The sequence below is a fragment of the Aspergillus bombycis genome (assembly GCF_001792695.1).
Source record: "Aspergillus bombycis strain NRRL26010 chromosome Unknown contig00108, whole genome shotgun sequence".
In the NCBI taxonomy this organism is placed as follows: domain Eukaryota; kingdom Fungi; phylum Ascomycota; class Eurotiomycetes; order Eurotiales; family Aspergillaceae; genus Aspergillus; species Aspergillus bombycis.
The window spans coordinates 63,549-87,836 of NW_019170110.1; the positions used below are offsets into that span (position 1 = coordinate 63,549).

General features: G+C 44.4%; 8 protein-coding genes across 8 annotated transcripts; 3 read left to right on the plus strand and 5 right to left on the minus strand.

Moving 5' to 3' along the window:
• Positions 1 to 960: 960 nt before the first annotated feature.
• On the minus strand, positions 961 to 2,521 carry ABOM_008759 (GSK family serine/threonine-protein kinase; the record flags this gene model as incomplete). Its single annotated transcript, XM_022535888.1, has 6 exons — positions 961 to 1,094; positions 1,148 to 1,352; positions 1,408 to 1,601; positions 1,655 to 2,153; positions 2,221 to 2,393; positions 2,476 to 2,521. 6 exons carry the CDS (start codon positions 2,519 to 2,521, stop codon positions 961 to 963), a joined length of 1,251 nt encoding a protein of 416 aa, XP_022385290.1.
• Positions 2,522 to 10,543: 8,022 nt separating this feature from the next.
• tom40 (TOM complex pore protein TOM40) lies at positions 10,544 to 11,763 on the minus strand (the record flags this gene model as incomplete). The annotated part of the gene is made up of 3 exons (XM_022535889.1): positions 10,544 to 10,651; positions 10,721 to 11,368; positions 11,452 to 11,763. 3 exons carry the CDS (start codon positions 11,761 to 11,763, stop codon positions 10,544 to 10,546), a joined length of 1,068 nt encoding a protein of 355 aa, XP_022385319.1.
• An 827-nt stretch (positions 11,764 to 12,590) lies between these two features.
• On the plus strand, positions 12,591 to 14,918 carry ABOM_008761 (bifunctional fructose-2,6-bisphosphate 2-phosphatase/6-phosphofructo-2-kinase; the record flags this gene model as incomplete). Its single annotated transcript, XM_022535890.1, has 10 exons — positions 12,591 to 12,604; positions 12,777 to 12,965; positions 13,031 to 13,066; positions 13,120 to 13,217; positions 13,297 to 13,610; positions 13,674 to 13,781; positions 13,831 to 13,950; positions 14,018 to 14,392; positions 14,449 to 14,625; positions 14,679 to 14,918. 10 exons carry the CDS (start codon positions 12,591 to 12,593, stop codon positions 14,916 to 14,918), a joined length of 1,671 nt encoding a protein of 556 aa, XP_022385320.1.
• A 113-nt stretch (positions 14,919 to 15,031) lies between these two features.
• ABOM_008762 (ubiquitin-related modifier 1) lies at positions 15,032 to 15,514 on the minus strand (the record flags this gene model as incomplete). The annotated part of the gene is made up of 3 exons (XM_022535891.1): positions 15,032 to 15,149; positions 15,201 to 15,365; positions 15,420 to 15,514. The coding sequence occupies 3 exons, from the start codon at positions 15,512 to 15,514 to the stop codon at positions 15,032 to 15,034; spliced, it is 378 nt and encodes a 125-aa protein (XP_022385318.1).
• A 280-nt stretch (positions 15,515 to 15,794) lies between these two features.
• Positions 15,795 to 18,314, plus strand: ABOM_008763 (Elongator subunit ELP2; the record flags this gene model as incomplete). The annotated part of the gene is made up of 2 exons (XM_022535892.1): positions 15,795 to 15,923; positions 16,011 to 18,314. 2 exons carry the CDS (start codon positions 15,795 to 15,797, stop codon positions 18,312 to 18,314), a joined length of 2,433 nt encoding a protein of 810 aa, XP_022385302.1.
• A 303-nt stretch (positions 18,315 to 18,617) lies between these two features.
• On the minus strand, positions 18,618 to 19,495 carry ABOM_008764 (putative ABC transporter; the record flags this gene model as incomplete). The annotated part of the gene is made up of 2 exons (XM_022535893.1): positions 18,618 to 19,324; positions 19,375 to 19,495. 2 exons carry the CDS (start codon positions 19,493 to 19,495, stop codon positions 18,618 to 18,620), a joined length of 828 nt encoding a protein of 275 aa, XP_022385316.1.
• A 433-nt stretch (positions 19,496 to 19,928) lies between these two features.
• ABOM_008765 (tRNA dimethylallyltransferase) lies at positions 19,929 to 21,422 on the plus strand (the record flags this gene model as incomplete). Its single annotated transcript, XM_022535894.1, has 2 exons — positions 19,929 to 19,979; positions 20,040 to 21,422. 2 exons carry the CDS (start codon positions 19,929 to 19,931, stop codon positions 21,420 to 21,422), a joined length of 1,434 nt encoding a protein of 477 aa, XP_022385317.1.
• Positions 21,423 to 21,964: 542 nt separating this feature from the next.
• Positions 21,965 to 23,512, minus strand: ABOM_008766 (DXO/RAI1 family decapping nuclease; the record flags this gene model as incomplete). The annotated part of the gene is made up of 9 exons (XM_022535895.1): positions 21,965 to 22,110; positions 22,160 to 22,459; positions 22,510 to 22,680; positions 22,732 to 22,835; positions 22,889 to 22,896; positions 22,963 to 22,990; positions 23,044 to 23,075; positions 23,143 to 23,385; positions 23,438 to 23,512. 9 exons carry the CDS (start codon positions 23,510 to 23,512, stop codon positions 21,965 to 21,967), a joined length of 1,107 nt encoding a protein of 368 aa, XP_022385314.1.
• Positions 23,513 to 24,288: the final 776 nt, after the last annotated feature.

Consider the following 24,288-nt stretch of genomic DNA (forward strand, 5'->3'; position numbering starts at 1 on the left):
ACTAAGAACTATGCACCAGCTTCATCGTCAAGGAACATTATCATTCGAGCCAAACAAATGAAGCCGGTGTTATGAAATGTGAACAATGAGTAATTGAGGGGACGAAAAAAGGCAAATGGGACGAGTATGAGAGTAGAAGAAAAACAGTAAAAGATATTGAAGGAGCAAAAAGGAAGGCGAGAAAGAGAAGAAAAAGGAAGCGAAGGCACAAAAATAAGGGCATTTCTAACGCTGCAAGTCGAGGAAATTAAACCTCAATACCTATATTCAAAGCATGCTCACTAGCACATGATTGATGTGCATCCAAGCATAAAAATCCTCAACGATATCTGACGTATTTGTAGGATATCCATCTCTTCGCCCTTCTCCATAGGACTTGCGACATTTATAACCCCTTCGAATCGAGAGATGAAGCTATGCAGAAATGAATCCCGGAAGGCAGACTCACGCGGTAAGGGTATCACTTTTTTTCCTTCCCAAGGGCTGTCTCAGACACCTCAATAACTCCAGGCTATGACATTCCATCGTCTTTGCATGAAACGGCCATGCTCCAATACCCGTTTCTTTTTTTTTTATTGTTTTTTTCTTCTTCTTTTCTTTTTCTCTAGGGGAAAAAAGAAAAAAGAAAAGAAAAACCTTTTTCAGCTGTGACAGAGGGTGGTACTCTTTTTCCTCTAACATTTTCTCCTCGTTTCTTTCCGTAACTTTTTTTTTGTCTTTTCCATTTCCTATTTACCTTTGAAATTGTCTGAAAAGTCATCCTCTCCCCACCGCAGAGAAACCAGCTCCCAGATGTCTCGCCAATGGAATAGGGTCTACAACTGAAATGACATCTCCCAGTTTAGAACCGCCTGGTGCATCAAAGTGAACTCGTACGGCATAGCATCAGGCTCTCGCGCACACGTGCATGTGACCGTACTATGAACAACCGTGTACTTCGTAAGCATTGCACCCCTTGACTCAATCAAGACGTGCCATCATTTCATCTTTCGTTAGGGGGGTAAAGTTATCAATATCTATCCCGCGGGCTTCGAGGGCAGGGCGTGCATGAAGAGGAATAATCCGACTGTTCATTGCCGGTGCGATAGAAAGTTCTGCTGAGCCGTTAGCCATGGTTGCTAGTAAGCATTGGAAAGTGAGAACAGACCATGTCGAGAAAAGTCAAACAGATTAGGGAGCTCTCGCGATGGCCCATTCTGGTGTCGGGAATCAGGCAGCCGAGTACTAGGATCCCTGAGTTCATCAAAGAATGGGTGAACCATCGCTTCAATGGCTGACAGCCGCTGCGTTGGTGTATATTCTAGCAAAGCGGAGATCAAATCAATTGCCTCATGAGGAGCTCTCCGGAAAACCTGCCACAAATACGTTAGAACTTTGCTCGAGAGCCCAAGATGAAGGTAAATATACTTTGTTGAAAGGGTGTGGCTTGATCTGCGGGAATTTGTGCTCCATGTAGTTGGGGTTCATAGTGCGAATCTGCTCCCGAGTGGGAGTACCAAGAACTTTAATGATCTCCACCAGTTGATCAATTCCAGATTCACCTGGGAAAAGTGGTTGCCCAAGCATTAACTCAGCCATTACACAACCAGTAGACCACACATCTGGAATCGTTAGTAATTTCACCAATGTCAAACAGTTGGCACCGGGTAATTACCAATCTTTGTGGTGTAATTTGTTGCACCAAAAATTAATTCCGGTGCACGATAATAGCGGGAGCAGATATACGAAACATTGGGCTCGTTCTCAACTAAGATCTTGGCAGAGCCAAAATCACAAAGCTTCAAGATACCAGTGCTTGGGTCAAGCAAAAGGTTTTGAGGTTTGATGTCACGATGGCAGATGCCCTGCGAATGAATGTATGCCAGAGAACGAAACAATTGATATATGTAAAGCTTGACCTCCAACATGGGCATCGTAGTCTTCAACTTGTTGAAATATCGAGATGCTCGATAAACCGTTTCTGGTACGTATTCCAGAACGAGATTCAGATACACTTCGTCCTTCTGCAGAGGTTTGACGGCAGGGTCAGCACAAGGGCATTCGTTCTGTATAAGAGTGGGAACACATACCCTCTCACCATTGGAGTAATAGAAAGCCTTCAACTCTACAATGTTGGGATGGCGGACAATCCGCATTATTTGTAACTCACGGTTCTAAGAGAACCATTGTCAGTGATACTCCACTGGCAACAAGATCAACTTTCGGCCAGCGATCACATACCTTGAAGCGTTTGTCTTGTAGGACACGTTTAATAGCAGCGTCCTCGCCGCTGGGCATCATCTTTGTCTGAAAGACCACTCCAAATGACCCATTGCCAACGATTTTACACTGCGAGTACGAAATTTCCTTGGTCTCCCCTGTTAGTCCATCCTGGACCTTCTCACGGACGACTTCTATAAAGCGAGATTAAAAGTTGAAGTCAGTAGATGATCTCCATAATATGTGCCAACAATTGGAATGATGGTGAGCACTTACCACCCATGCGCAAGCTCGAGAATACCCCAGGCCGGTTCTGTGACATCACGGGCGTTTTGTGGGGTTCGCACAGGCGGCAAGTTGGGCAGCGCTATAGAGGATATGGAGGACTGCAGTTTAACAGCGGATGGTGGCAATAAACGCAAACGTAGAGTCAAACGTAAGGTGTTTGATCCGTTTTGGGCAGACTGTAATCGGCGGAGCACTGGCTAAGAGGGGTGCTCTGGATGGGCGGAATATCCGAACGGTGGGTGTTGAGTGGAGGTGTCCGTGAGATGGAAGGTTGAGAAACGGACGGGCGAATAGCAGGAGGGAAGGCTTAAGCCAGTAGGCGGATCGAGTGCCAAGAGTGCGCACCAGAGCAGGGAAAGCCCCCCAGAAGTTCGTAGAGGGAATAGCAAACCTCGTGGCAGTCGACCAAGAGAAAGGGGACGAAAATAATATTGCAGCTATGCAAGAGGTTAAAAAAAAGCAAATGGGGAGAGTGAAAAGTGGGAAAGGGAAAAGAAAAAAAAAATTAAAAAAAAAATTAAAATTGGTGATGTGATTTACGTCTCACCACAGAGGCAGGAGAGTGGTGGTTGTCGTAGGAGGATAAGGAGCAGTAGGATGGTCGGAGGAGAGGGTGGAAGAGAGGAGGGCGAGCAGGTGACGTTGATGGAGCGACAAAGCCCGAACACGCGAGGGCTGCAGGAACGCGGGAATAAAGCGCCGGGAGAGGAGAGGAAAAGGGTAAGGAACTCACGAGCCAACCCGATCGAACAAATGAATCCAAAGATGGAGAAATTCTCACCCAAAAAGAGAGAATAAAAAAGAAAGAACAAGGGCAATCAAGGCAATAGATAATAAAAAAATTTTGAGGGGTGAGGAACCAGTGCGGTACAGCAGACTGTAAAGCTAAACAAATCACTACTCCATAGAAAGAAGTAAATTATTGACTTCTTAAGAAGTACTAAAAGATAATGACCAAGTGAACTTGAAAAGGAAAAGATCATAAACAGCACTTGTCTTAATATCTGGCTGTACAGAGTACTATGTATGTATTAGTGGTAAGATCCAGAAAACCAATGTTTTGGGTTTTTGGTGAGGGGCGGGAGTAGATAGTTAGGCAAGAGGATTGTGGATGATGGCTGAGATTATTGGTATAAACAATTCAAAGGATTTCTCTTTATAGCTTCCGGCATAAGAACAACATCTTGTACACAATAGTGTTAGTTCTTGAAATAATTATAAAAACCTATCTAATGCACCAGTTAGTTGCCTGTCAGGAGAGGAAAAATGCCCTTTCTTTTGGCCTGGATACTCCGTATTTCATTACAGAGAGGGTATTCAACCAAAAAATAAAGGAGGGGTCCCAAGTAATATATGTATCAATGCAGCACGTTTAATTACATACAATACCCAAGTGCGGTCGAATCACATGACACCATTAGGTGCTATATGTGTGTAATGCCAATAATCAGCTAGTACCAGTGCTCCTAGTCGAAGCAAGGCAGTACATAGATGCTTAAAAATATATTTAGCACTGAGGTCAATATAGTAAAAAATGGATATGTTTAAGATGAGATACGATTCATCAGGACTGGGAGTTGCACTCCATAGTCTTAGGTGGATTTAATGACGACGGAGGTTGCGCTTATGTGGAGCAACTGCCCAAGGTTGGGCGCAAGGATGGGCCAAAATGGGGAGAAATACCAGATGACCCTCTTCGGGGCTCGGATCAAGATTGTTACAGTATATTCGCCTCTAGTTGAGCTTTGTTAAAACATTGTGGTCACCATGACTTGACAGCTCTTGAACTCTTAGTAAATTAGATAAACAATTCTCAAAAGTATTCTCTGAAGTATATAAATTTCCACTCCATAGCATTTGTCTATGTATCACTGCTGAAGAATGGTGCTGTCTATAGATCTTTATATAACAATGTATTGCAGATCTGATATATAAATCCTGTAAACCATTCTTGATCTGTATTAGAATACTGGTTTTCCTAAATATATAGCACCTTTTTATTAAGTTGTTAACAGCTTTAGAAACAAGGCAAACAGTAACACTATGTGTTTGGCCCGACAGCTGTCAAGTGACCAGCTGTGATTTTCACTGGAACTATCCTTATTGGCTACATACAGTGCCTCCTACGTATGCAGAGTATGTACTAGTACTACTAGTAGTAGTTACCAGATCACATATACTATACCAGACCGCTGTATTTATAACCAGGGATCTAGATCTCAAAATATATTCTTTCTTTCTGCTTCTTGCTTTTCCCTTTTTCTTCCCCCAACAACCCCTCCTTCTGGAACCATGGGGGTAATGGGAAGGCTTAGGTTCCCAAGTAAGATAGTTCCATATTAGCACAATTGTGGTCAGGGAATGCGTAGGGCAAAAGCTTTGAGGTTATACCACTCTCTATGCACTTTTAAGTAGGGGATATAGAATAGTAGGAAATGTTACCTACTAGTAGTGGTATGTGTCAGGTGTTCAGGAGCTTTGACCAAGCTTGGTGCAGCTCTCAGGACAATACAGCCAACCACGACTTCCACCAAGAGGGGTAGTTGATTACCTAGTTAGTTAACAGACACCAGTATAACATTGACTAATCAGTCTCGGTGAAATACACTGTTGTGGTCATTATCAGAGAGTACCAAGCTTGTTATGTTGTGCCTACTCTGGGTATTGGCTTTTCAACTGTAAAATTCTTGGCACTAGATCCTGGAAAGCATGGATGAAAGTTTATTGAGTATGAACAGAAATAACTAATAGATTTTAAGCACGACATACTTTTTCGTAGCCAAATTTAATATGGTACCTGTCCAGTTCTAAGCTGTGCTACTCCGAGTCCTAACTTCCCCATGGCTGCATCGAAGGCTACGGTCGACTGCATGCCTCCTTTGCTAGGAACTTACCCCACAGAAACATGAGTGGTCTTAAGGCTCATGTCAAGACGTTCTCAAATTAGAATCAAGGGCAAACCCCAGATGATCATCGAAAGCATGCCCGTCTTCCATATGCAATTAGAACTAATCGTTAAGATATTTATACATACCAATAGCTCCAATTGTATGTACTGGAATCAACCTCAGGAGAGACATCTATCTCTTATGACCATAGGTAGATCTGTTGACCACATCAAAATCAATAGTTTGTTAATTTGCACCCCTTGCATAAATATTACGCACTATAAATCCATCGACCTTCACTCACACATTAAAAATGCCTTGTTACAGCCAATTACTTGACTCAGCTTTTTCAGTAGGAAGTTGAAACGCGTGGAACTTGGATTTAGGTGGTATTCTGGTCTTATGCTGAAACCGTGACCAGATATTCCATTTCCTTTTCATCGTTATTGTCGGGTGACTCAGGCGATTACTCTATTTGGAAATACTAGCAAAGCCAAAACTTACACATTGAATGATGCTTAACTTCTGCATTTCCCATCCTCTGCATATAGTACCAATTAGATATGTTATCTCTAGGCAGTGTTTTAAAATAAGATAATAGAGATATTAATAATTAGTCACATACCACTGATGCAGTGATATCGGTATAACATGTCCTACAGAGGCGTAAAACTTGTGCAAATATATGGACAGTAGCCAACAAACGAAACCAGGCATATCATCCTCAAAGCTTCACTGAAGGTTTATACAGTTATGATATAAAGCATTAGTACTGGCAATAGTGTAAATGGTACTCTTATTTGGAGAAGAAATTTACAACATAATTTCAGGCCCTAAGATATACATTGAACTTGACGGTTAAGAAAACAAATATATTTTAGCTATCTTAATACTTGTATCTTGGTGTATACCTAAGTCAGAGGAGAGCAAGGCTCAGGAGGGAGTGATAGGAATATATAGACTATTTATAACAGTACCTAGTTCTATACATATACTGCACTGGGAATGGGCTATGATTGTAGAAACTTGTATCTGGCTGTCAAAATTAAAATGGAAGCGCAGATAGGAATTACAGATACATTACCAAAGTATTTACTGTGAAACCCCGCGAGATGAAACCTTGTGAGTTAAAATACCCTATGAGATGATAGCAGCCACGGTATGATTTTTGGTTTCCTATATAAAATTTCACTATACCCCAAATACCTGACTATTTCACGAATAAATTGGGTGGCCTACACAAAATTTCATCTCACAGGGTATCAGCAATCAATTTTCCTATATTTACTGTATTACCAATGCAACACGTGATTAAGCCATACACTTTTATACATATATATACTGTACACTAGTACCAGTGTAGTATAGCTGAGGGCGGTCAGCTGTTCAGCCAATAATATATATTTTTCACCAGATAAAATACCTCGCGAGTTGAAATAAAACCCCCTGCACGGGAGCATTTCATCTCGCGGGGTTTTACAGTATTATAACATTGGACAGTAAAGGGAGAATCCACCTGGTACAGAGGTGTGCTCCAAAGTTATCAAACTGCGCTAGTAATATTGGCCTCAGATAGAAGTAAAGCCCTTACTATACAGGTGATAAGGGATATCGCCTCGTGACATAGAACCAATAGAAAATATATCTACTTGTTAAAGAGACAGCCAATTGGTCAATAGTTATATAACAAGAATATAAAAATTCTTTCTAGTATTGTTTTAAGATCACATGATAATAGACTCCTTATTACCTGTACAGTAAGGGCTTTACTTCTATCTGAGGCCAATATTACTAGCGCAGTTTGATAACTTTGGAGCACACCTCTGTACCTAGTTAAAAGATTCTTACTGCATTGAAGGCTCAAGCATACCTAGTAGCGTAGTACGATGATTTACTTGTCTTTTGGAATGCTATTATCCCAGATAATACTCTGTACAGAAGCCAAATTTGTAACTTTGTATCAGTACTATAAAGTACTCTGTAACAGTATCAAGCACCTGAACAATTATCTAAATTAGGTACGTATTGCATTGGGCTATTCTTTTAACAAAACTCAGTGGGGCTGATAGATTAGTCCACTGGAATTTGTTTTGTTAGTAATTTCATTCAAACAACTTATTGTCCCTTGGTACTCAAGGCTGTCCACCTTCAGTCTCTAACCCAATCAGTATATTGTGTATCCATTGCTTGGCCTGCGGAGCACTGAATGGCCAGAAAGTCAGTAGGCCAGCGGTCCATTAACCAAAACTTTTCAAAGATGTCTCAAGGTGACTAACTGGTAGGTCACTAATTAATCTTCGAATTTGGGTAACAATGAAGAATCAAAAATAGCATTACCACCTATCTTACGGATTTTTCATTTTGCACCTAGTACCTACTCCTGCAAATACTCTACCATTTATATTTATTTATATTGCTTTCTTTTTTAAGTTTCTTATCTATACTAGTCGCATGTTAAACTTACTCTCTGTTTCTACAGGCTACAGCTCTCAAGATGAAGTACATCCTTCACTATAAGTTCTATGATTATAGTCCATGACAACAGGGCGTCTAGTAAGACAAAAGAACAAGTCAATGTTCATAATTAGGGCTTGATATTTAGTTGTAGCATGATTTATAATATATATACTCGAATATATACTTGCCTATCTCCTGTTGTAGATACAGAGCAGTACAGCAGCGCACTAGTCATGCAAAGTAAAAGGCACAGTGTAACAAAGGATGATGACTAGGTTTTCTATATATGTCCTATGTTACTGAGTAATCTTGACAGTAGTCACTGGTTAAGTAGTGTCTGGATGGATATCCCTTTCTTCTGTATCTGAGCGACTCTGAGTCAATTGGTAGCACAAAGACTGAAGTTACTGAACACAATACACATTACAACTTACAAGGTTTTCTATCTAGTACTAAAATAACCATGTGAAGCTTGGAATAGATTGCAAAAGTAATGGCGTCTTGACTCTTTCCTTCCATTTCTCCTTCTTTAATGGAAGAAAATGAATTATCTCGTGAGGTCGAAGGTAAACTATGGAACTGGTACATCATATAAATCTCTAGGTCCTGTACCCTCTAGAGAAATGTAATATATATACTATAGATCTGTGGATCTAATGCCATGAAATAAATGAATGTATAATAGAATTAGGATGTAGTTATATGCTTGCAGGTGAATAATATAGCGGTTATGCGCATGTCTAAGGTATATAAGAGAACATATATCTCTTCTAAGTTCTTTTGTTTACTCAATATAATATAGGCCTAAGACTAGAAAGCAGGTACGCATATATATATATATATATACATATATACATATCTAAGTAACTGTTGATCAAAAGTGCATCAGGTTACAGTAAGTATCAACTATCCTTTCCTGCAGAGCTATTAGGTGACTGTTGCTATGTTGAAGCAAAGTAATTTTCAATCGGGACAACTAATCAAGAATGTGATTGTTGGAATTATCATTGATTTACGAAGATAGCTCAATGCTGTTTTCTGTTACGAAAAGAAAACCGTCGGAGGGGGGACTTGATTATTCTTAATTTTTATCATTCGACTAACTAGCTAATTACATTACTTCGAAGAAACAAAACACGCCAGAGTTTGTACTGGATATTTACCCCAGTCTCAAGGCTTGATGTCATAGTGGATCAATAGAATCAACTACGTATGTACATACCACCGAAGAGTACGTATATTAACTAGAGACTTTCCCCCGCTTTCCGTTTTCCAACCCGAAAATTGCCACCTTAAAAACCTAACGCGAATTTTCTCGCTGGATGTCATAGGAACATGTTGTAATAAATGTTGTAGCAAATCATAATTTCTGTCTTGAGCCTGGACAGTTGCCGAGTATAATTAGGGTTTTAATGGTGGTACTTACCGGTCGCTGCCATAGCCGAAATCGCCGGCATAACTCTATTAGTGGGTCTTGAAACGAATATTTTGTACTGTATCCTGAGTACTGTACTAGTATCTCGTGCACTGTTCACTCTGTACTCCGTAAGTTTTATACTACCGGTTCTTCTCCAATTTCTCGGTGTCTTGGACTCTAGAGGCTCAAATTGCTAGGTCGATATTGTCAGTAGTTAGAAAGCATATGGGGAACAACCAACATACTCCGTAACCCTAGACGGCTCTATTACCACCGCCTAGAAAGTATACTACTACTTAGTAATTGGAGGCCGATCAATAGTTCGTTACCTTTAATGTGCTCCGTACAGGTTCTGGATCTGCGAAGTGCTCACTGAGGTATCCACCTAGTAGTCACAAAACCATCGCGTCCTGGTATTGACCACGAGCCGTGCAGGTAGGCCAATGGGTATCCATAGATAGTAGCTACTAACCTCATCTCCTGGGCCACTGCTACTCCTAATAGTGGGGTTCTAAGATATCTAGAAAGCATGAACCTCAAGTAGTAGGGTCGATAGTTGGCCTTGGACCCTGCCTTAGTTCTACTACTAGTACATTAATACATTGTATCGGGGACAACAAAATACTGGATACAAAATGAATGGCAGAACGTGTTATACAAATCAGCGACTCGGTAGATGCTGGATTTCACCATGACGCGGTTTCTACAAGGCACTTACCACTGTATGTAGCAGATTACTTTAAGTCCATCATGTCCCACTGTGAGCACCTGGTTCCTTAGATCCGGAGAACGCGATGCCACACTATTATCACAGCGATGTTTTATGATGAATAAACTGATTTTACATTGCCCATCTATTATGCATAAACAAACAACAGCATCCTGCAAGTGTTCTCATATATGCCTTGCAGTCCTGGTGGTTAGTCAATAGCCCGTGGGAAGAAACAGGGTAGTAGTGAACAGAATGTGGGTTGACAGTCATAGCCGGATCCATAGGAGGAAAGTACAAAAGTGAAAGGATAATAAAAAAAGATTTCAAGTAAATAGAAAGTGATTCTATACAAAATGTGGTTCCGTGGCGCCAAACGACTGCGTCCTCGAAATAACCCACCGCATCCGAGGGGATAAACTCCTTAGGAGGTGACACACCATCTTCCGAGCAAGGCACAAGGGGAGTGAAGAGCTATTAAAACAAACGACGAAAAGAAAACCAGTTGGATGGAAGATATGCGGACAAATCCCATTCTTCCACTATCGGGTGAGCTGTATTAATCCAACTATGTATGGAAAGAACCTAGAAAGGTGGAGGAACCATGCCCTGGGCTTCAATCTTCTCCTGCTGCTCCATCAGTTCCTCGCCAGCGATCTCAAGGGACACAGCAAGACCGAGTTTAGCCGATTGCTAAAAACAGAACATATTAGACATTGAACCCTGGCAGGCATTCGAATGGTGTAAAGAAAGGCAACTCACCTTAGCCTGATCAATCTCACCGGCGAACGTAAGAGAGATGGGCATCGCTATCCGCTTCTCAAGCAAGCAGCTAACCTTTCCGGCGCTGTCGACCTGAGCTCGGAAAGTGGATGCTCGGAAGTCGTACTTGGCACCAATGGCAGTAGTGCCATCTCTGCTGGGACCGCCCATCAGAGCTGCAGCTGCGTTGGGCGCAAACTGCAGGTTCATATCAACACCAGCCTCAACACGCTCAGAGAGTTTCTTCCAGTAAGATGCTGTGAAGACGCCCTGAGCCTGGAGCTGGGCACTGGCGATCCAGTCATTGGTCTTGTACCGGGCGCTGTAGGATATCGCAGTTTCTGGGCGAGTGTTCATAGCCTGGCGCTGCCAGATAGCCTCGAATCCAAGAGCGAGGCTGGGGGTAACGGACTGGAGATAGCTTCCGACGAAGATGCCAGTAAGACCCCCATCTAAGAAGGATGGGTTGAAGGCCTTGATCGAAGCCGAGAAGTCATCGCCGGTGTAGTCATTGTCGATCTGCATAAGACCCTGGCTGGCGCCAGCCATGATCTGGGTGTTGGTCTTGGTGACAAGCTTTGGGCTCCAACGATAGTTGCCGACAGCGGCGAGTGCGCCGTCGCTTCCGAAGTTACCTTGCATGAAAACCTTTATCCAGATCATACACTCAGCATCCATAGTAAAGAGTAGAGTCACGGTGAATGGGAATACAGAGTGACAGTATAACCTACCTTTGGACTTCCATACATGGCCGAGAAAGCATAGGGAGGCAGGTTCCCCGACGAGCCCATGGAGAACGCATGAGACACACGGAACAGAGGAGACATGCCAAAGACCTTCGTTAAGTCTGCACGGAGACCCGAGAACATAAAATTGGACAGCAAGACCTCCTTCTGCACTTCCCTAGCGATGTTATCCACGGTTCCGGGATTTGGCAGACCGAGAGCCGCCCTTCGCTCTGAGAAAGAAGTGTATGCATCCTTTATGACAGCAGCGACGGAATTATCCGTGAGAAAGGAAGGAGAAGCTAGGTATTCGGCCATTGTGACTAATTGGAAAGGATTAATGGTCGTTAAGAGAGAAAAACAATGGACACGAGTGGTCGTCGCGCAGGCCTGAGAAAATGGTTGATGAAAACAAGGAAGGATTTGAGACCAGCCCTTTACTTGAACTTCAAGTATATAAAAGCAACTGCAACAGTTGCAAATCGACCTTTAAAGGGCGGGCTATGTCTGGCCTGCTCTGGTCGAGTAAGGATATGAGGAAAAAAGATGCCAGGGCAGGTTTGACTGACGAGGTATTGATGATTCCGTCGCTTTTGGAACTGAAAAAAGTCGCTTTTGCTTTTCCGCCCGGTTGCACCTTTGGTGTCTCCGGACAGCCGAAATACACTAGCCTCTTTCGGGCCTTCTCGGGATAGAAGCTTGGGATGAGCAAGTCGCAACAGACAGGTATCATAGTAGAAGCTCCAATCGTCCAAGTAGAGCTCTAGATTCTAAAGGGTTCGTTTTTACCCTCGTGTAGCTAATGCCTAGAGCTTCAGGAAAGATCTAGAGAAGCATCGATCACTCCTATCTAATTGTGCTCGGGGGTCAAAACTGACTTAATTCGGTCTTGAGTCGGGTACAATACATACCTCCGTCGCCGAAAACCACAAGGTTCACTACTTGGACCAACGTACTCGTCCAACACTTTCTCACACATAACCCCATTACTTTAGCTCCTTGAATCTTTCTCACTTCTCTTTTTCTCTCTTTCTTACGCGTTTTCGACTTTCGATCATTTGCACTCTTCTAAAGCACCGCTTTATATTGCGGTTGCCTGCTACCTCACTTGACTCGGAGCCTCATTGACCTTATTCCACTGTACTATGGACACCCTATTGTAAGCTCTGCCCTGAAGCCCCTCCAATTGCCTGTTCCTTCCGTGCACAGTTCCTCTTGATATTATCACGGACGTTACAAAAGACTACTACTCGGGGAATTGCTCTTCAAGATCAGAAGCCGATATATGGGTTTACTGTAATACGAGTTCATTCACATTGACATCAGGTTAGAACTGCGGATATTGTTGCTAACTCCCCGCGATTCCGGCGAAAGTCGTCAACATTTGTTGATGCAATTCATGATCTGCCCGAAAAGGCCGATCTAGCACCGGCTCAGCTGTATAGCACAGAGTCCGGTCGACTTTTCCACTCGGGCCGAATTGTCATCATTACTGTGGGCTTACCAGCGAGGGGCAAGACGTTTGTTTACCAAAACCCGCCGTATTTATACTAGCGCCGTTACTGACCTATTGCACCAATCTTAGACATATATCGGTAGCTCTGGCGCGCTATCTTCGATGGTGCGTTTTGTTATTATGGTCGACTTCTTTCGTTTGAGCTGATTGCATCGCAGGTTGGGTGTTAAGACCAGGATCTTTCACCTTGGAGACTACAGACGTGCCACTATCCCAGTTGGTCAGGATATCCCTGATGATTACTTTTTTGTCAACGGTTAGTGAACTACCTAATGAGCCATTTGTACTACTCAGTAGCTGAGCGACTCACGTTAATTTATGTCATTCTTGATTAGCATCTGCTTCCTCAGTACTTTTGAGACAAAAAATTGTAAAACGGTGTCGGGAAGACATATATCAATTTCTGAATGATGAAAATGGCCAGATAGCAATATATGATGCTGTGAACCCCTTGGCTTCGGGACGACGATCGCTTGCGAAGGAGTTCGCTAAGCATGATATTGAGGTATGCAAATTCTCATCACTTGTGACCATGCATGAACAGTGCTTACGAGTTTCCGCGGATAAGACCCTGTTTATCGAGTCATGGTGCGATGATAAGCGCCTCATCGAAGAGAATGTCCTTCGTGTAAAAATATCTTCACCTGACGTGAGTACAAGCTCCTTCCCAGCGGTAGTCGATGTTTTGAACCCAATGATTGATATTTAGTAGTATGTAGGCTGGACCTCGGAGGAGGCAGTGAGGCACTATTTGACCCGTATTAATGCGCGAATCCCTCAATTCCAAACGATGGAGGAAAAAGACCTGAATTATATCAAGGTGATAGCGCTTCTTCTTTAGCCTTGAGATGTGTACTAACCTGAAACAGATGATTAATGCTGGTGAAAGGCTGATTGTTAACAATCGAAGTTTTGGTTATCTTTCTCATCGGATCGTTTTTTATCTTCTCAACCTTCACATAAAATCTAGACATACTTATTTTGCACGGGTGGGTGGATAATTTGCAGTCTTACATCATTCATGTCTTGTTCGGTGTCTGACAAATACATCATCAGGCCGGTGTTTCCCTGGAAGCGGACTCTTACAAAGCTGATGCATCCTTGTCAGAACAAGGAGAGGACTATGCTAAGAAAATGACTGAATGTCTACTGAGGCATAGAGAGTCCGAGAAGCAAGCAACAATCGACCAAGGAGAGACAGACTATGAGTTGAAACCTTTGACAGTTTGGACTTCCACCAGACGTAGGACAATCGAAACTGCAAAGTATCTTCACGAGACGGGATACAAAGTCCGGCAGAGATCACAACTGAGCCAGTTGAACCCAGGTGTTTGCGAAAAGATGTCAGAAAAGAAGATTCGTGAAGAATACCCAGACGAGGTAGCAAAGCATGAATTGGATCCTTATCACCATAGGTACCCTCGGGCAGAGGTAGGTACTTTTTTTCTCGTTGATATGATAGTTGCTGACCGAGTTGCACTATATAGTCGTATCACGACCTTGCTGTACGCCTTGAGCCTATAATATTAGAGCTTGAACGTGAGCAGAATGACCTCCTCATTATTGCACATGAAAGTGTCCTAAGGGTTCTATACGGCTATCTTATGGCATGTAATGCGGCGGATATTCCATTTCTAGAGTTCCCTCGCGACGAGATAATCGAGGTATGATTGCAACGAGTCGAACTATTGAACATGTTACTGACTACTTTCCTCAGATCATCCCGGAGAGCTACCAAAATGAGGCTCGCAGAATCCATATTCCGGACCTCCCCAAGGAAATCATTCCTGGCTCACCCCAAGACATCAAAATACCTGTGCCCCCCAGTGGGGTCACAACCCCTTTGATTGGAGGATTAAGTAGTCCACAAGATGGGTTTTCGACGCCACAAAGTGGGCTTCGGACCCCTCGTGAGCCCGAAAGAATATCGCAGCAGCATGTTGAGGATGTTGTTTAATCCTGTGCTTAGTACAGCCGGGTTTTGAAGAGCGGCGAACATAGTTACCGGCCTGATCCTGTCATCTTTGTGGCATCAATGGTGGTGATTGAGAACATAGATTGCAAGAACTGTTAACCTCCATGTAGCGTAGAAACGAAGACAATGTTGTCGCCCGGTTGGAGCTCATAGTTTTCTTCGCCCTCCAGTTCCCAGTCTGCATCGTTGATGAGGACAAGGATACCAGGACGCCTAGTATCTACCATTAGCGCAGTTACCTAGTGTGACTCCATGGAAACGTACACATTGCCCTCCAATATGAACAATTCCTTTCTTTCATCCTTCATCACATTTTCGACAAGGTGTTCGAGGAGGAAGCTTATCCTCGGCCGGCCACCGTCACTCAGTCGAGCAGGTAGTGTGACACCATGCTTGCGCTCATTGGAGAAAAGAATTTCAAGGCCACCACTATATTATATCAGGAAGTTAGTAACTTAATCGACCAAGGTAATAGCCGGATACCGAGGGGGACTGAACGTGAACTCAACGGAGACAGAGAAGGAGCCGGGAGCCTCCACTCTCGCGCTTTCATGACCAATTTCTGTGTCGGTGGTCATGTTGAAATTTTATGCAGAAAAGCTTGGTTTTAGCCCTGTTGGAGAGTACAATATGTACTGGATGTGAAGGCTCAGCCGTGGTGGGAAAGAAGAGGGGTTTTCCAGTGTTGTGAGTCGTCGTCCTTATCGATAAGCGTCTAAAAGGTTCGCAGCACAAAAAGTCATTCAGTGATGACCTCCAGCATTTGTGACAACCCTTCCTTTTATATCTCTGTCTCCACGCGACGAAAAAACCTCACAAATATACACTATAGGTATTACACCCCGAAAGTTCGAGCCCATGGTATCCATCACAAGCGATTATATCAGCGTCGGTGGAAATAGGCATCCCTCCGCCGCTGACTGGGATGTTCAGTCCGGGGTGCTTGCCTTTGGTGCAGACAACAATGTGGCTTTGTGGGACCCTAAGGTACGGATGATTGCGTAGATATTGCTTGTGTTTGGTACCTGCTGCTTGTATCAAGGATGTTGGCTAAACATCTAACTTCGCGCGCAGGATAAGTTTCAGCGTGGGGTCTACTCTCTTCTTGTCGGTCATACCGACAAGGTCAATGCCGTTAAATTTTACACATGTCCCACTACAAGCACAAAATTCCTTATCACTGCTTCTGCCGATCACACAGTCCGGATATGGCAAGCTGTAACAGATACCCGTCTCCAATTCAAGCATGCGCAAACTCTAGAAGGTCATACAAGCTCGATAAACACAATCGCTGTCAGTGATGGAGCGGGTCTCGTTGCGTCGGGGGCGGCAGATGGAAGTGTTAAAATCTGGAGGATAACATTCCAGGGTGAAGGAGCTAAGAGCGAGTTACTCACAACAATAGTTATGAAACCACGCTTTTTTCCTCTGGCATTGGCACTGAAGCCGCTTCAGGCAGATGGACCCATGGTATTGGCAGTCGCAGGTACTACAAATATCGTACATATTTACATCCTTGAAGATCCACTCGGTGGTACTAGTTTCAGGCTTGCTGCTGTGCTGTCCGGTCACGAGGCTTGGGTGCGTTCTCTGTCGTTCACGCGGGATAAGCAGAGCAAAACAGGAGACATCCTGCTCGCGTCTGCTAGCCAGGACAAGTATATTCGACTCTGGCGAATCCAACGTGGGGAGGTTACCCTTGCAGCGCCGGCAGGAGATGAGGATCCCGTGCTAGGCGAACTCGAACCGACATTATCAAATAAAGCTCATCAATTTAATGCAGCGGGGTCGAAGTACTCTGTTACTTTCGAAGCTCTGTTGTTCGGAAATGAGGACTGGATTTACACGACTACATGGAACCCCAGCCCCGAACGTCAACAGCTTCTCTCTGCTTCTGCGGATAACACGTTGACTATCTGGGAACAAGATACCGTCTCTGGAGTTTGGGTTTCGGCTGAAAGGATGGGGGAAATTAGTGTTCAAAAAGGGTCTACTACAGCTACAGGTAGCACTGGTGGGTTCTGGATTGGCCTCTGGTCACCGGACGGTAACCAAGTAGTGAGCCTTGGGCGAACAGGCAGCTGGAGGGCATGGAGCTACGATGCAGATGCGGACGTCTGGGTGCAGACCCTGGGCATATCGGGACATGTGCGCCCGGTTAATGGTGTACGGTGGGAGCCTTCTGGGGGCTATCTGTTATCTACTAGTGCAGACCAGACGACTCGACTCCATGCACAGTGGCTACGAGATGGAAAACAGTCGTGGCATGAGTTCTCAAGGCCACAAATTCACGGTTACGATCTGAACTGTGTTGATACATTAGGACCTGCGCGCTTCGTTTCCGGTGCAGACGAGAAGCTTTTGCGGGTTTTCAACGAGCCCAAGCCGATTGCTAAGTTACTAGAGAAACTTTCTGCATTCAAACAATCAGCAGAGGGAGAACTGCCAGACACTGCTCAGATACCAGTTCTGGGTCTCTCAAACCAATCGATGGGAGAAGCTCCAATGGGCGAGGGAGAAGGGGAGGAGGCAAATGCCACCAATATTGGACAAGCCCAGGAAAATCAAACAATACTCTCGGATTCAAATCAGCCACCCTTAGAAGATCAGCTAGCGCGTTACACATTATGGCCAGAGCACGAAAAACTCTATGGTCATGGCTATGAAATATCGGCTGTGGCCGTCAGTCATGACTGCACACTCATTGCTACGGCCTGTAAAGCGAGCTCAATAGATCATGCAGTGGTTCGTCTCTATGATACATCGGACTGGCATGAAATACGGCCTTCCCTTGCAGCACATTCTTTGACTATTACAAGCCTTTCATTTTCTCACGATGACCAATACCTTCTAAGTGTTGGGCGAGACCGACAATGGGCAATTTACTGCCGCAGTGAACTAGACCGATCTGTGTTCTCACTCATGGAATCTCATCCTAAGGGCCATTCAAGAATGATCTTGGATGCTGCTTGGGCCCCTATTCCGGATATCCACACTTTCGCCACAGCTGGTCGCGATAAGTTAGTGAAAATCTGGCAAATTAGCCAAGGGTCCTTTGTATGCAAAACAACAATCACACTGAAGAGCTCCGTTACTGCAATATCTTTCTTCCCGAAGGTGCAGGCGAATTCCCTCTTCCTCGCTACAGGCGAGGATAGCGGCGAATTGTCGTTATACGAAATCGCAGTTGACAGCCTGGAGGCAACCCATCTGGGTAATATCGACAAGCTGACATCCCCGTCCAAGGCGATCACACAACTCGCATGGCGACCTTCCGCGAAATATGATACCAGCCAAGACGACTATAGTCTCAAGCTTGCCGTTGCAAGTGAAGATACCTCAACGCGTATATATTCTATTTCCAGCATGGTTTCATGAGATGCAATATGCTTTATATATACAAATACCAGGCAAAAAATCTTGGTGACATCTATGCTTGTTGAAGGAGTTATCGAATGTCGAATATAACCGTTGGGGTTGATTCTCATATTTCATTGCAGTGAAACCCTTTCCATGCATGTCATGCCATGGTAAAAGTAAATATTGTTGAATGAGTCGCAAAAATAAATAAATGATAAATGAGTAAACAGATAAACAAAGAACGAAAACAGAAAAGGGCGAAAAGAGATGAATAGAGAGAGTCTAAACCAGAAAGAGATTAATAGGATTAGAGGAATTGATTCAGTTCCGTTTTTCAAAGCCATATCCCCCTATCCCATCAAACGACTCGTAGGTCTTGGCTTGGCCACGCCGCCCATTTCTAGGACCTCTGGCCTTGAGATCTTCCTTGAGCCACTTTAGAACGAGCTCTCCAAGCTGGCTATTTTCGGATGTTTCAGGCACTTCTTTCTGAAACTTTTCAATTGGGCCCCACTGCTTGACATTGCCAAGATTCATGTGCACCAAATGTGTTGGCCATTGAGACAAATTGTCCAAGATGTGCGTCGCATACACTATGGTGCAAGGTCTAGTTTCGGTCTCGCGCTTTAGAAAAGAGAGGAAATTATGACGGGATAGCAGGTCCAGGTCAACGGTGATTTCATCGAGGAGTAGGACTTGCCAGGGTCGGAGTAGACCCATGGCCAACTGGACGCGGCGCCGCTCTCCATCAGACACAGCATGCATACGCCACCGCAAGTCGATATCGAGGATATCTACAAGCTCGTCCCTCCGCTCGGGATAGGCATTTCCGCCCACAGAAGCCAGTAATGTAGGAACGTCAATGTCAGTCCGAACAATATTGTTAAGAACCCACTCGACGCCTAGATAAGTCACACCTTCCAGACCCTCTTTGAAGGGGTCCTTGCCGCCGACGGTGATTGTGTCGTCGGGAGCGAGACGCTTGCCCGCGAGCAACCGTAGAAGGGTGGTTTTTCCCGCTCCATTAGCTACCGTTGACGTTAGCCATTGGAGAAACCATAATTAATAGTGTACCTACCTCCGATGAGCAAAGTTCGACTTCCGGCTGGTAAGTTGAGACTTACATCTGCCAGGCCGGACGAACCATCCTGAAATTTATATGACAGATTTTTAACCTGGATTGACGGTATGTTGGCCATGGCGGCGGGGAGAGAGAGAGAGAGAGAGAAAGAAGAGAGAAATCTAGGCAAGGGGATCGGAGGGGCTGAACGATGATGTTGGGTTACTACTACTTCCACGGAGTACTTGATTTAATCAGTCCATAAAATGATGAGATCAGATAAAACCTGCCTGGCTGCTCCGCTTTGCCCGATAAGGTTAACCTCTTCCACCAGTCAATCTTTTCCCCTCATTTCTCATTTCTCATTTCTCATTTCTCATTTCTCATTTAGACCTTTGTGGCTTTTTCTTTTCTTTTTTCAGTAAAAAGCCTATCTACAATCCCCAGTTGGCGTGCTATCGCTGTCGTAACTTTGTCGAGCAAGGGGACTAGCCGGAGACAAAAATGGTTTTTTGTCTCCTCTCATGCGCCCTTTTCTCCGGTACCCTTTCTTTGCTAGACGTCCGCCCAACATGGAGCCCCTCATAGCCATAGTCGGTGCCACGGGTACTGGCAAGTCCAAGGTGGGTGATCGCATTGCTGATGATCATATGTGAATCCCGATTGCTAATGACTGCAGATAGCTTGCAGTGGACCTGGCTACTCGTTTCAACGGTGAGATAATTAACGGAGATGCGATGCAAATGTACCGCGGTCTCCCCATCATCACGAATCAAATACCAATGGATGAACGGAACAATATCCCACACCATCTAATCAGCTGCATCGAGTTGAATGAAGAGCCATGGCGCATAGGACTGTTCAAAAGCGAATGCCTTCGAATCATTAAGGACATCCACTCCAGAGGGAAACTCCCAATTTTGGTGGGCGGAACTCACTACTATACACAAGCCGTGTTGTTTAAAGGCCAGCTGGTTGGGGAGGGATCGGACGAGTCCCAGGGATCAGGTGCACGCTCCGGCGGAGAGGCCGAGGAATTATCTACAAAATGGCCAATTCTCGATGCCCCGACAGACGTGGTGTTGCAGAAATTAAGAGAGGTTGACCCGGTCATGGCTGATCGATGGCATCCAAACGACACGCGAAAAATTCGTCGTTCCTTGGAGATTTACTTTCAGACGGGACGTCCTGCATCGGAAGTTTACGCAGATCAAAAACGCCTGAAGCAGGCGGCTCTGGCTAACAGTGATCGTACTACGGGCGAGGGCCATTTACGGTTTCCAACGATGGTTTTCTGGATTCATTCAGAGAGGGAGGCTCTTATTGCTCGACTTGATAAACGTGTGGATGTCATGATCGAGCAAGGCCTGATGTCTGAAGCACAGGGGATGTCAGACTATATCCGAGAAAGAAGGACACAAGGCTCTAGCATTGATCCGACACGGGGCGTTTGGGTGGCCATTGGGTTCAAGGAATTAGCGCCATATTTTGAAGCCCTACACAAGAGATCCCTAAGCGGTGACGAATTGGAAACCCTCAAAAAATCTTGTATCGAGTCTATCAAGATTGCCACCCGCCAGTATTCAGCATCGCAAGTCAAATGGATTCGAAACAAGCTATGGAACACCCTTGCAGAGACCGGTATGGCGCATCGCCTTTACCTTCTAGATAGCACAAACGTGGAAGATTGGGGGAATTGCATCACGGAGCCGTCCGAGCTTTTAACCCAGGCCTTACTCAAAGACGAATCTGCCCCGGACCCTAAGTCACTTTCGGAGTTAGCAAAAACCATCCTGGGCGCAAAAGACGCTCAGTCGCAAGAGCGTCCAGGTTCCGCGGCGAAATGTTTCACCTGCGACGTTTGCCACAAAACAATGGTAAATGAAGAGCAGTGGAACGTCCATCTCAATGGACATAGCCATAAACGAGTTCTCAAGGCTATGGCTAAAAGAGCAGAACGGGGGAAATCTCTACAGGCTCGGGAAGACAGTACGAGAAGGATCTCTCGTGACACAGGCAGTGAATCACTGGAAGAGCAGAACTTTCTTTCGGACTTATTTCAATAGATATGAAATCTATCAAAGAGAACTCATCGATGCAAATTTATCTTGGCTTGGTCGACTATCAACAGCAACAGTAACAACATCTCCGATCTGTTGAACAAATTGTAACCATTAGTATTTCGACATTTTTGAATGACGCAATTAAGGAGCATCATGAAGGCTCGTCATATGAACGCGACCCAATCCTATATTAAGCTCGAATTTTATAGACCAGTCGTTCACGATCTGGTCTCGTATTCTCTTCCCTTGTGCCAGAGCGCTCCCGTAGTAAATCTTGTCGCCATAGTCATTGACGATTTGGGCCACACACCCTGCAAAACGTTGCCATACTCCGTACGTCTGTCCGTAAGTGCTTGACCGGCTCCACATGATGCGTGCATGACTGCCATAGCTGGTTAATCGGCCGCAGTCTCCCGCTTGATTATTAAATCGTAAGTAAGACCGGTGGATATACTTGGCTTGGTTTTAGACGCATGTAATAGTTCAGCATCCTCGAATATGAATAAGCATATGGAGACAAATTCATGGCCTAGAACTAGCAGACCTCATGTCTTTGACCGCCAGGTTGAGAATGATGGCGAAATTAGATCACCCGTTCCACTCTCTTCGAGTCTGAATACTTCAATAATGGATGATTTCTCGGGCTTTCGAATTCTCCACATCCCCTCCTCATTAATAGTAGATTTTAGCCCTAAAGCTCATTAGTATGCGATACTGTCAAGCGCCTCAGGAGTTCCTACATTCGAGAAAAGCACTAGTGAAATTGATGCAAATGTTCCCGTCCCAGGTACCCCTACCAGCATTTTTGACTTTATTTGGTATGCTGGCAGTCTCAAGCTCTTCTAAGCGATGGACTATACCACGTTGATCACGAAAGCCTACAATGATTTTGGGAACACCAAGCAAGAATGACTGTGCCCAGAATTTTAGCAGTTTCCGCTCATATTTCAACATGTCCCGATCGTTTCTGATCTCTGCAGATGTTTTAAGTTCCACCCAGTGAATACCGTCTTCTTTTCGAGTAGGCTTGCAATCCCAGACTGTCAAGTTATTAGCATGTGCGCTTGGATAAGGTTAGTCCTCTCCATACCGGCATCAACCTCGCCCCCGATTATCAGTCGCGTCTTGCCTATTCCTGTGCGTACAACTGAGCAGTATTGGGCATTGTTGTTCACAGTCAGCTCATCCCGGGATTCAATCTCTTCACGTGTCGTCGGGTCCCATGGCTGGTTGAGAAGAGATAGTGTTTCGAATTTGTACCCTAATTCAATCAACAACAGACACTAGAATGAAGGAGGCGCATATACGCTACCCCAATAGGCCATCATATCCTGAGAAGGCATCCCTGGGGGCATTCGTTGATTCTTTTGTAACTGTTTTTGCTGGTTCTTGTAGAGATTGTTCTCTTCAATAAATCTAGACATTGTTTAGAATGCACATAGCCGGCATAGTCATGCTAATGTGCTTACATAGTATCCTAAGGCACAATGGTTAGCTTCGGGATACCACGAAAAGGACTAAATATGCCCTGGATGGGACTCACTTGGAACCGAGTCGCATTCATTTCGAATCTACATATGATTGAGTGAAGAGCAACGTCGCAGCGATCGGTAGTTGTACATACCCATTCAAATTGTCGAATGGCGCCGTCAGGATCTAGATGAGTGCCAGTGTCAACTTACGAGTTGAAGTTGGGGTACCAGCCCCTGATCAAGTAGCTTACTTTGGTCATCATTCCCCTCCAGGTGATGATATCGGCCTCACATTTCTTTCCTGTCTCCTTTTCCAAAGCCATGATCGTTTCCAGTAGAGCATTTAGATGCTCATCCGCCGAGTCATCCAGCTTTTGGAAGGTATCATAACCACGATTCAAGTCTGCCGGAAGATGTGGTGGATAGTAGTATCGTAGGGACAAATCCCCTAAATGAAAGGAGTGCTGGTCATCATATGAAAAGCAAGTGATCTCCTACGCGATGTTTACATTATCGAAACCATGCAGGACGGAACGGCAAACCTACCTTAGGACGGCGAATCGTAGCATTGGATCCATAGAAGCGGCCAATCGGCTGTATGTCAAAAGCGCCTCGATTCATGGCGTCTCGGGGTGTATTTTGAGTATACTAGTGATGTGATTCAACAACTTTTAATCAGTAGTACGTTGCAGCTAGGGAAAGGAAATGGTTAAGATAGATAGATAAAGGAAGAATGGGGGCTAGTAAAAATCAAACAAACTTATAAAAAAATATAATAATAAAAATAAAAGTAAAATAAATAAGAAAAGTATAAAGTGATCGCAACCTTCACCAGTAGACCAAACGAACAACTACAACGTCTATCCCGACATGCGACAAGGATAGGGAAGTTTTAAAGGCGGTTTGGGTAAAGAAGGGTACCCGGCTGTGCTTTGTATCTAGCAGGGAGCGTGATGTAGATAGAATATTAGTACTAGTAGTAGTACGGAGTGGTTCCTTCAAAAAGTCAGTGACTGGTCAGCATTCTCCCAGAACAGGGTTAGCGCCTTATCCACGACGAACATTGAAGAAAGGTAACATAATTGAGCTTCGCCAATGCTTCACGGGTTTATTTTATGCTATCATATTTTTTTTTTTAAAAAAATTCAATCAGACTGTGTCAAAGAAGACATGAGCATGCGAAATCGTACAGTAGAAGTTCAGTTCTATTCGTCCCTCCGGTGTTCTGGATTTGAGAGCCGAAGTGTCCCACCAAACTCTCAGTAGCTGCTGTATTGCCCGACTCTTTTGAGTCCACTTCTCACTCCCCCTCTTTCTCACTTCCGTGTTTGACACCTGAGTTGTCTTCTTTTCCCCACCATAATTTAATATCGCTCTCATCTTGTTGTCCCCATTTC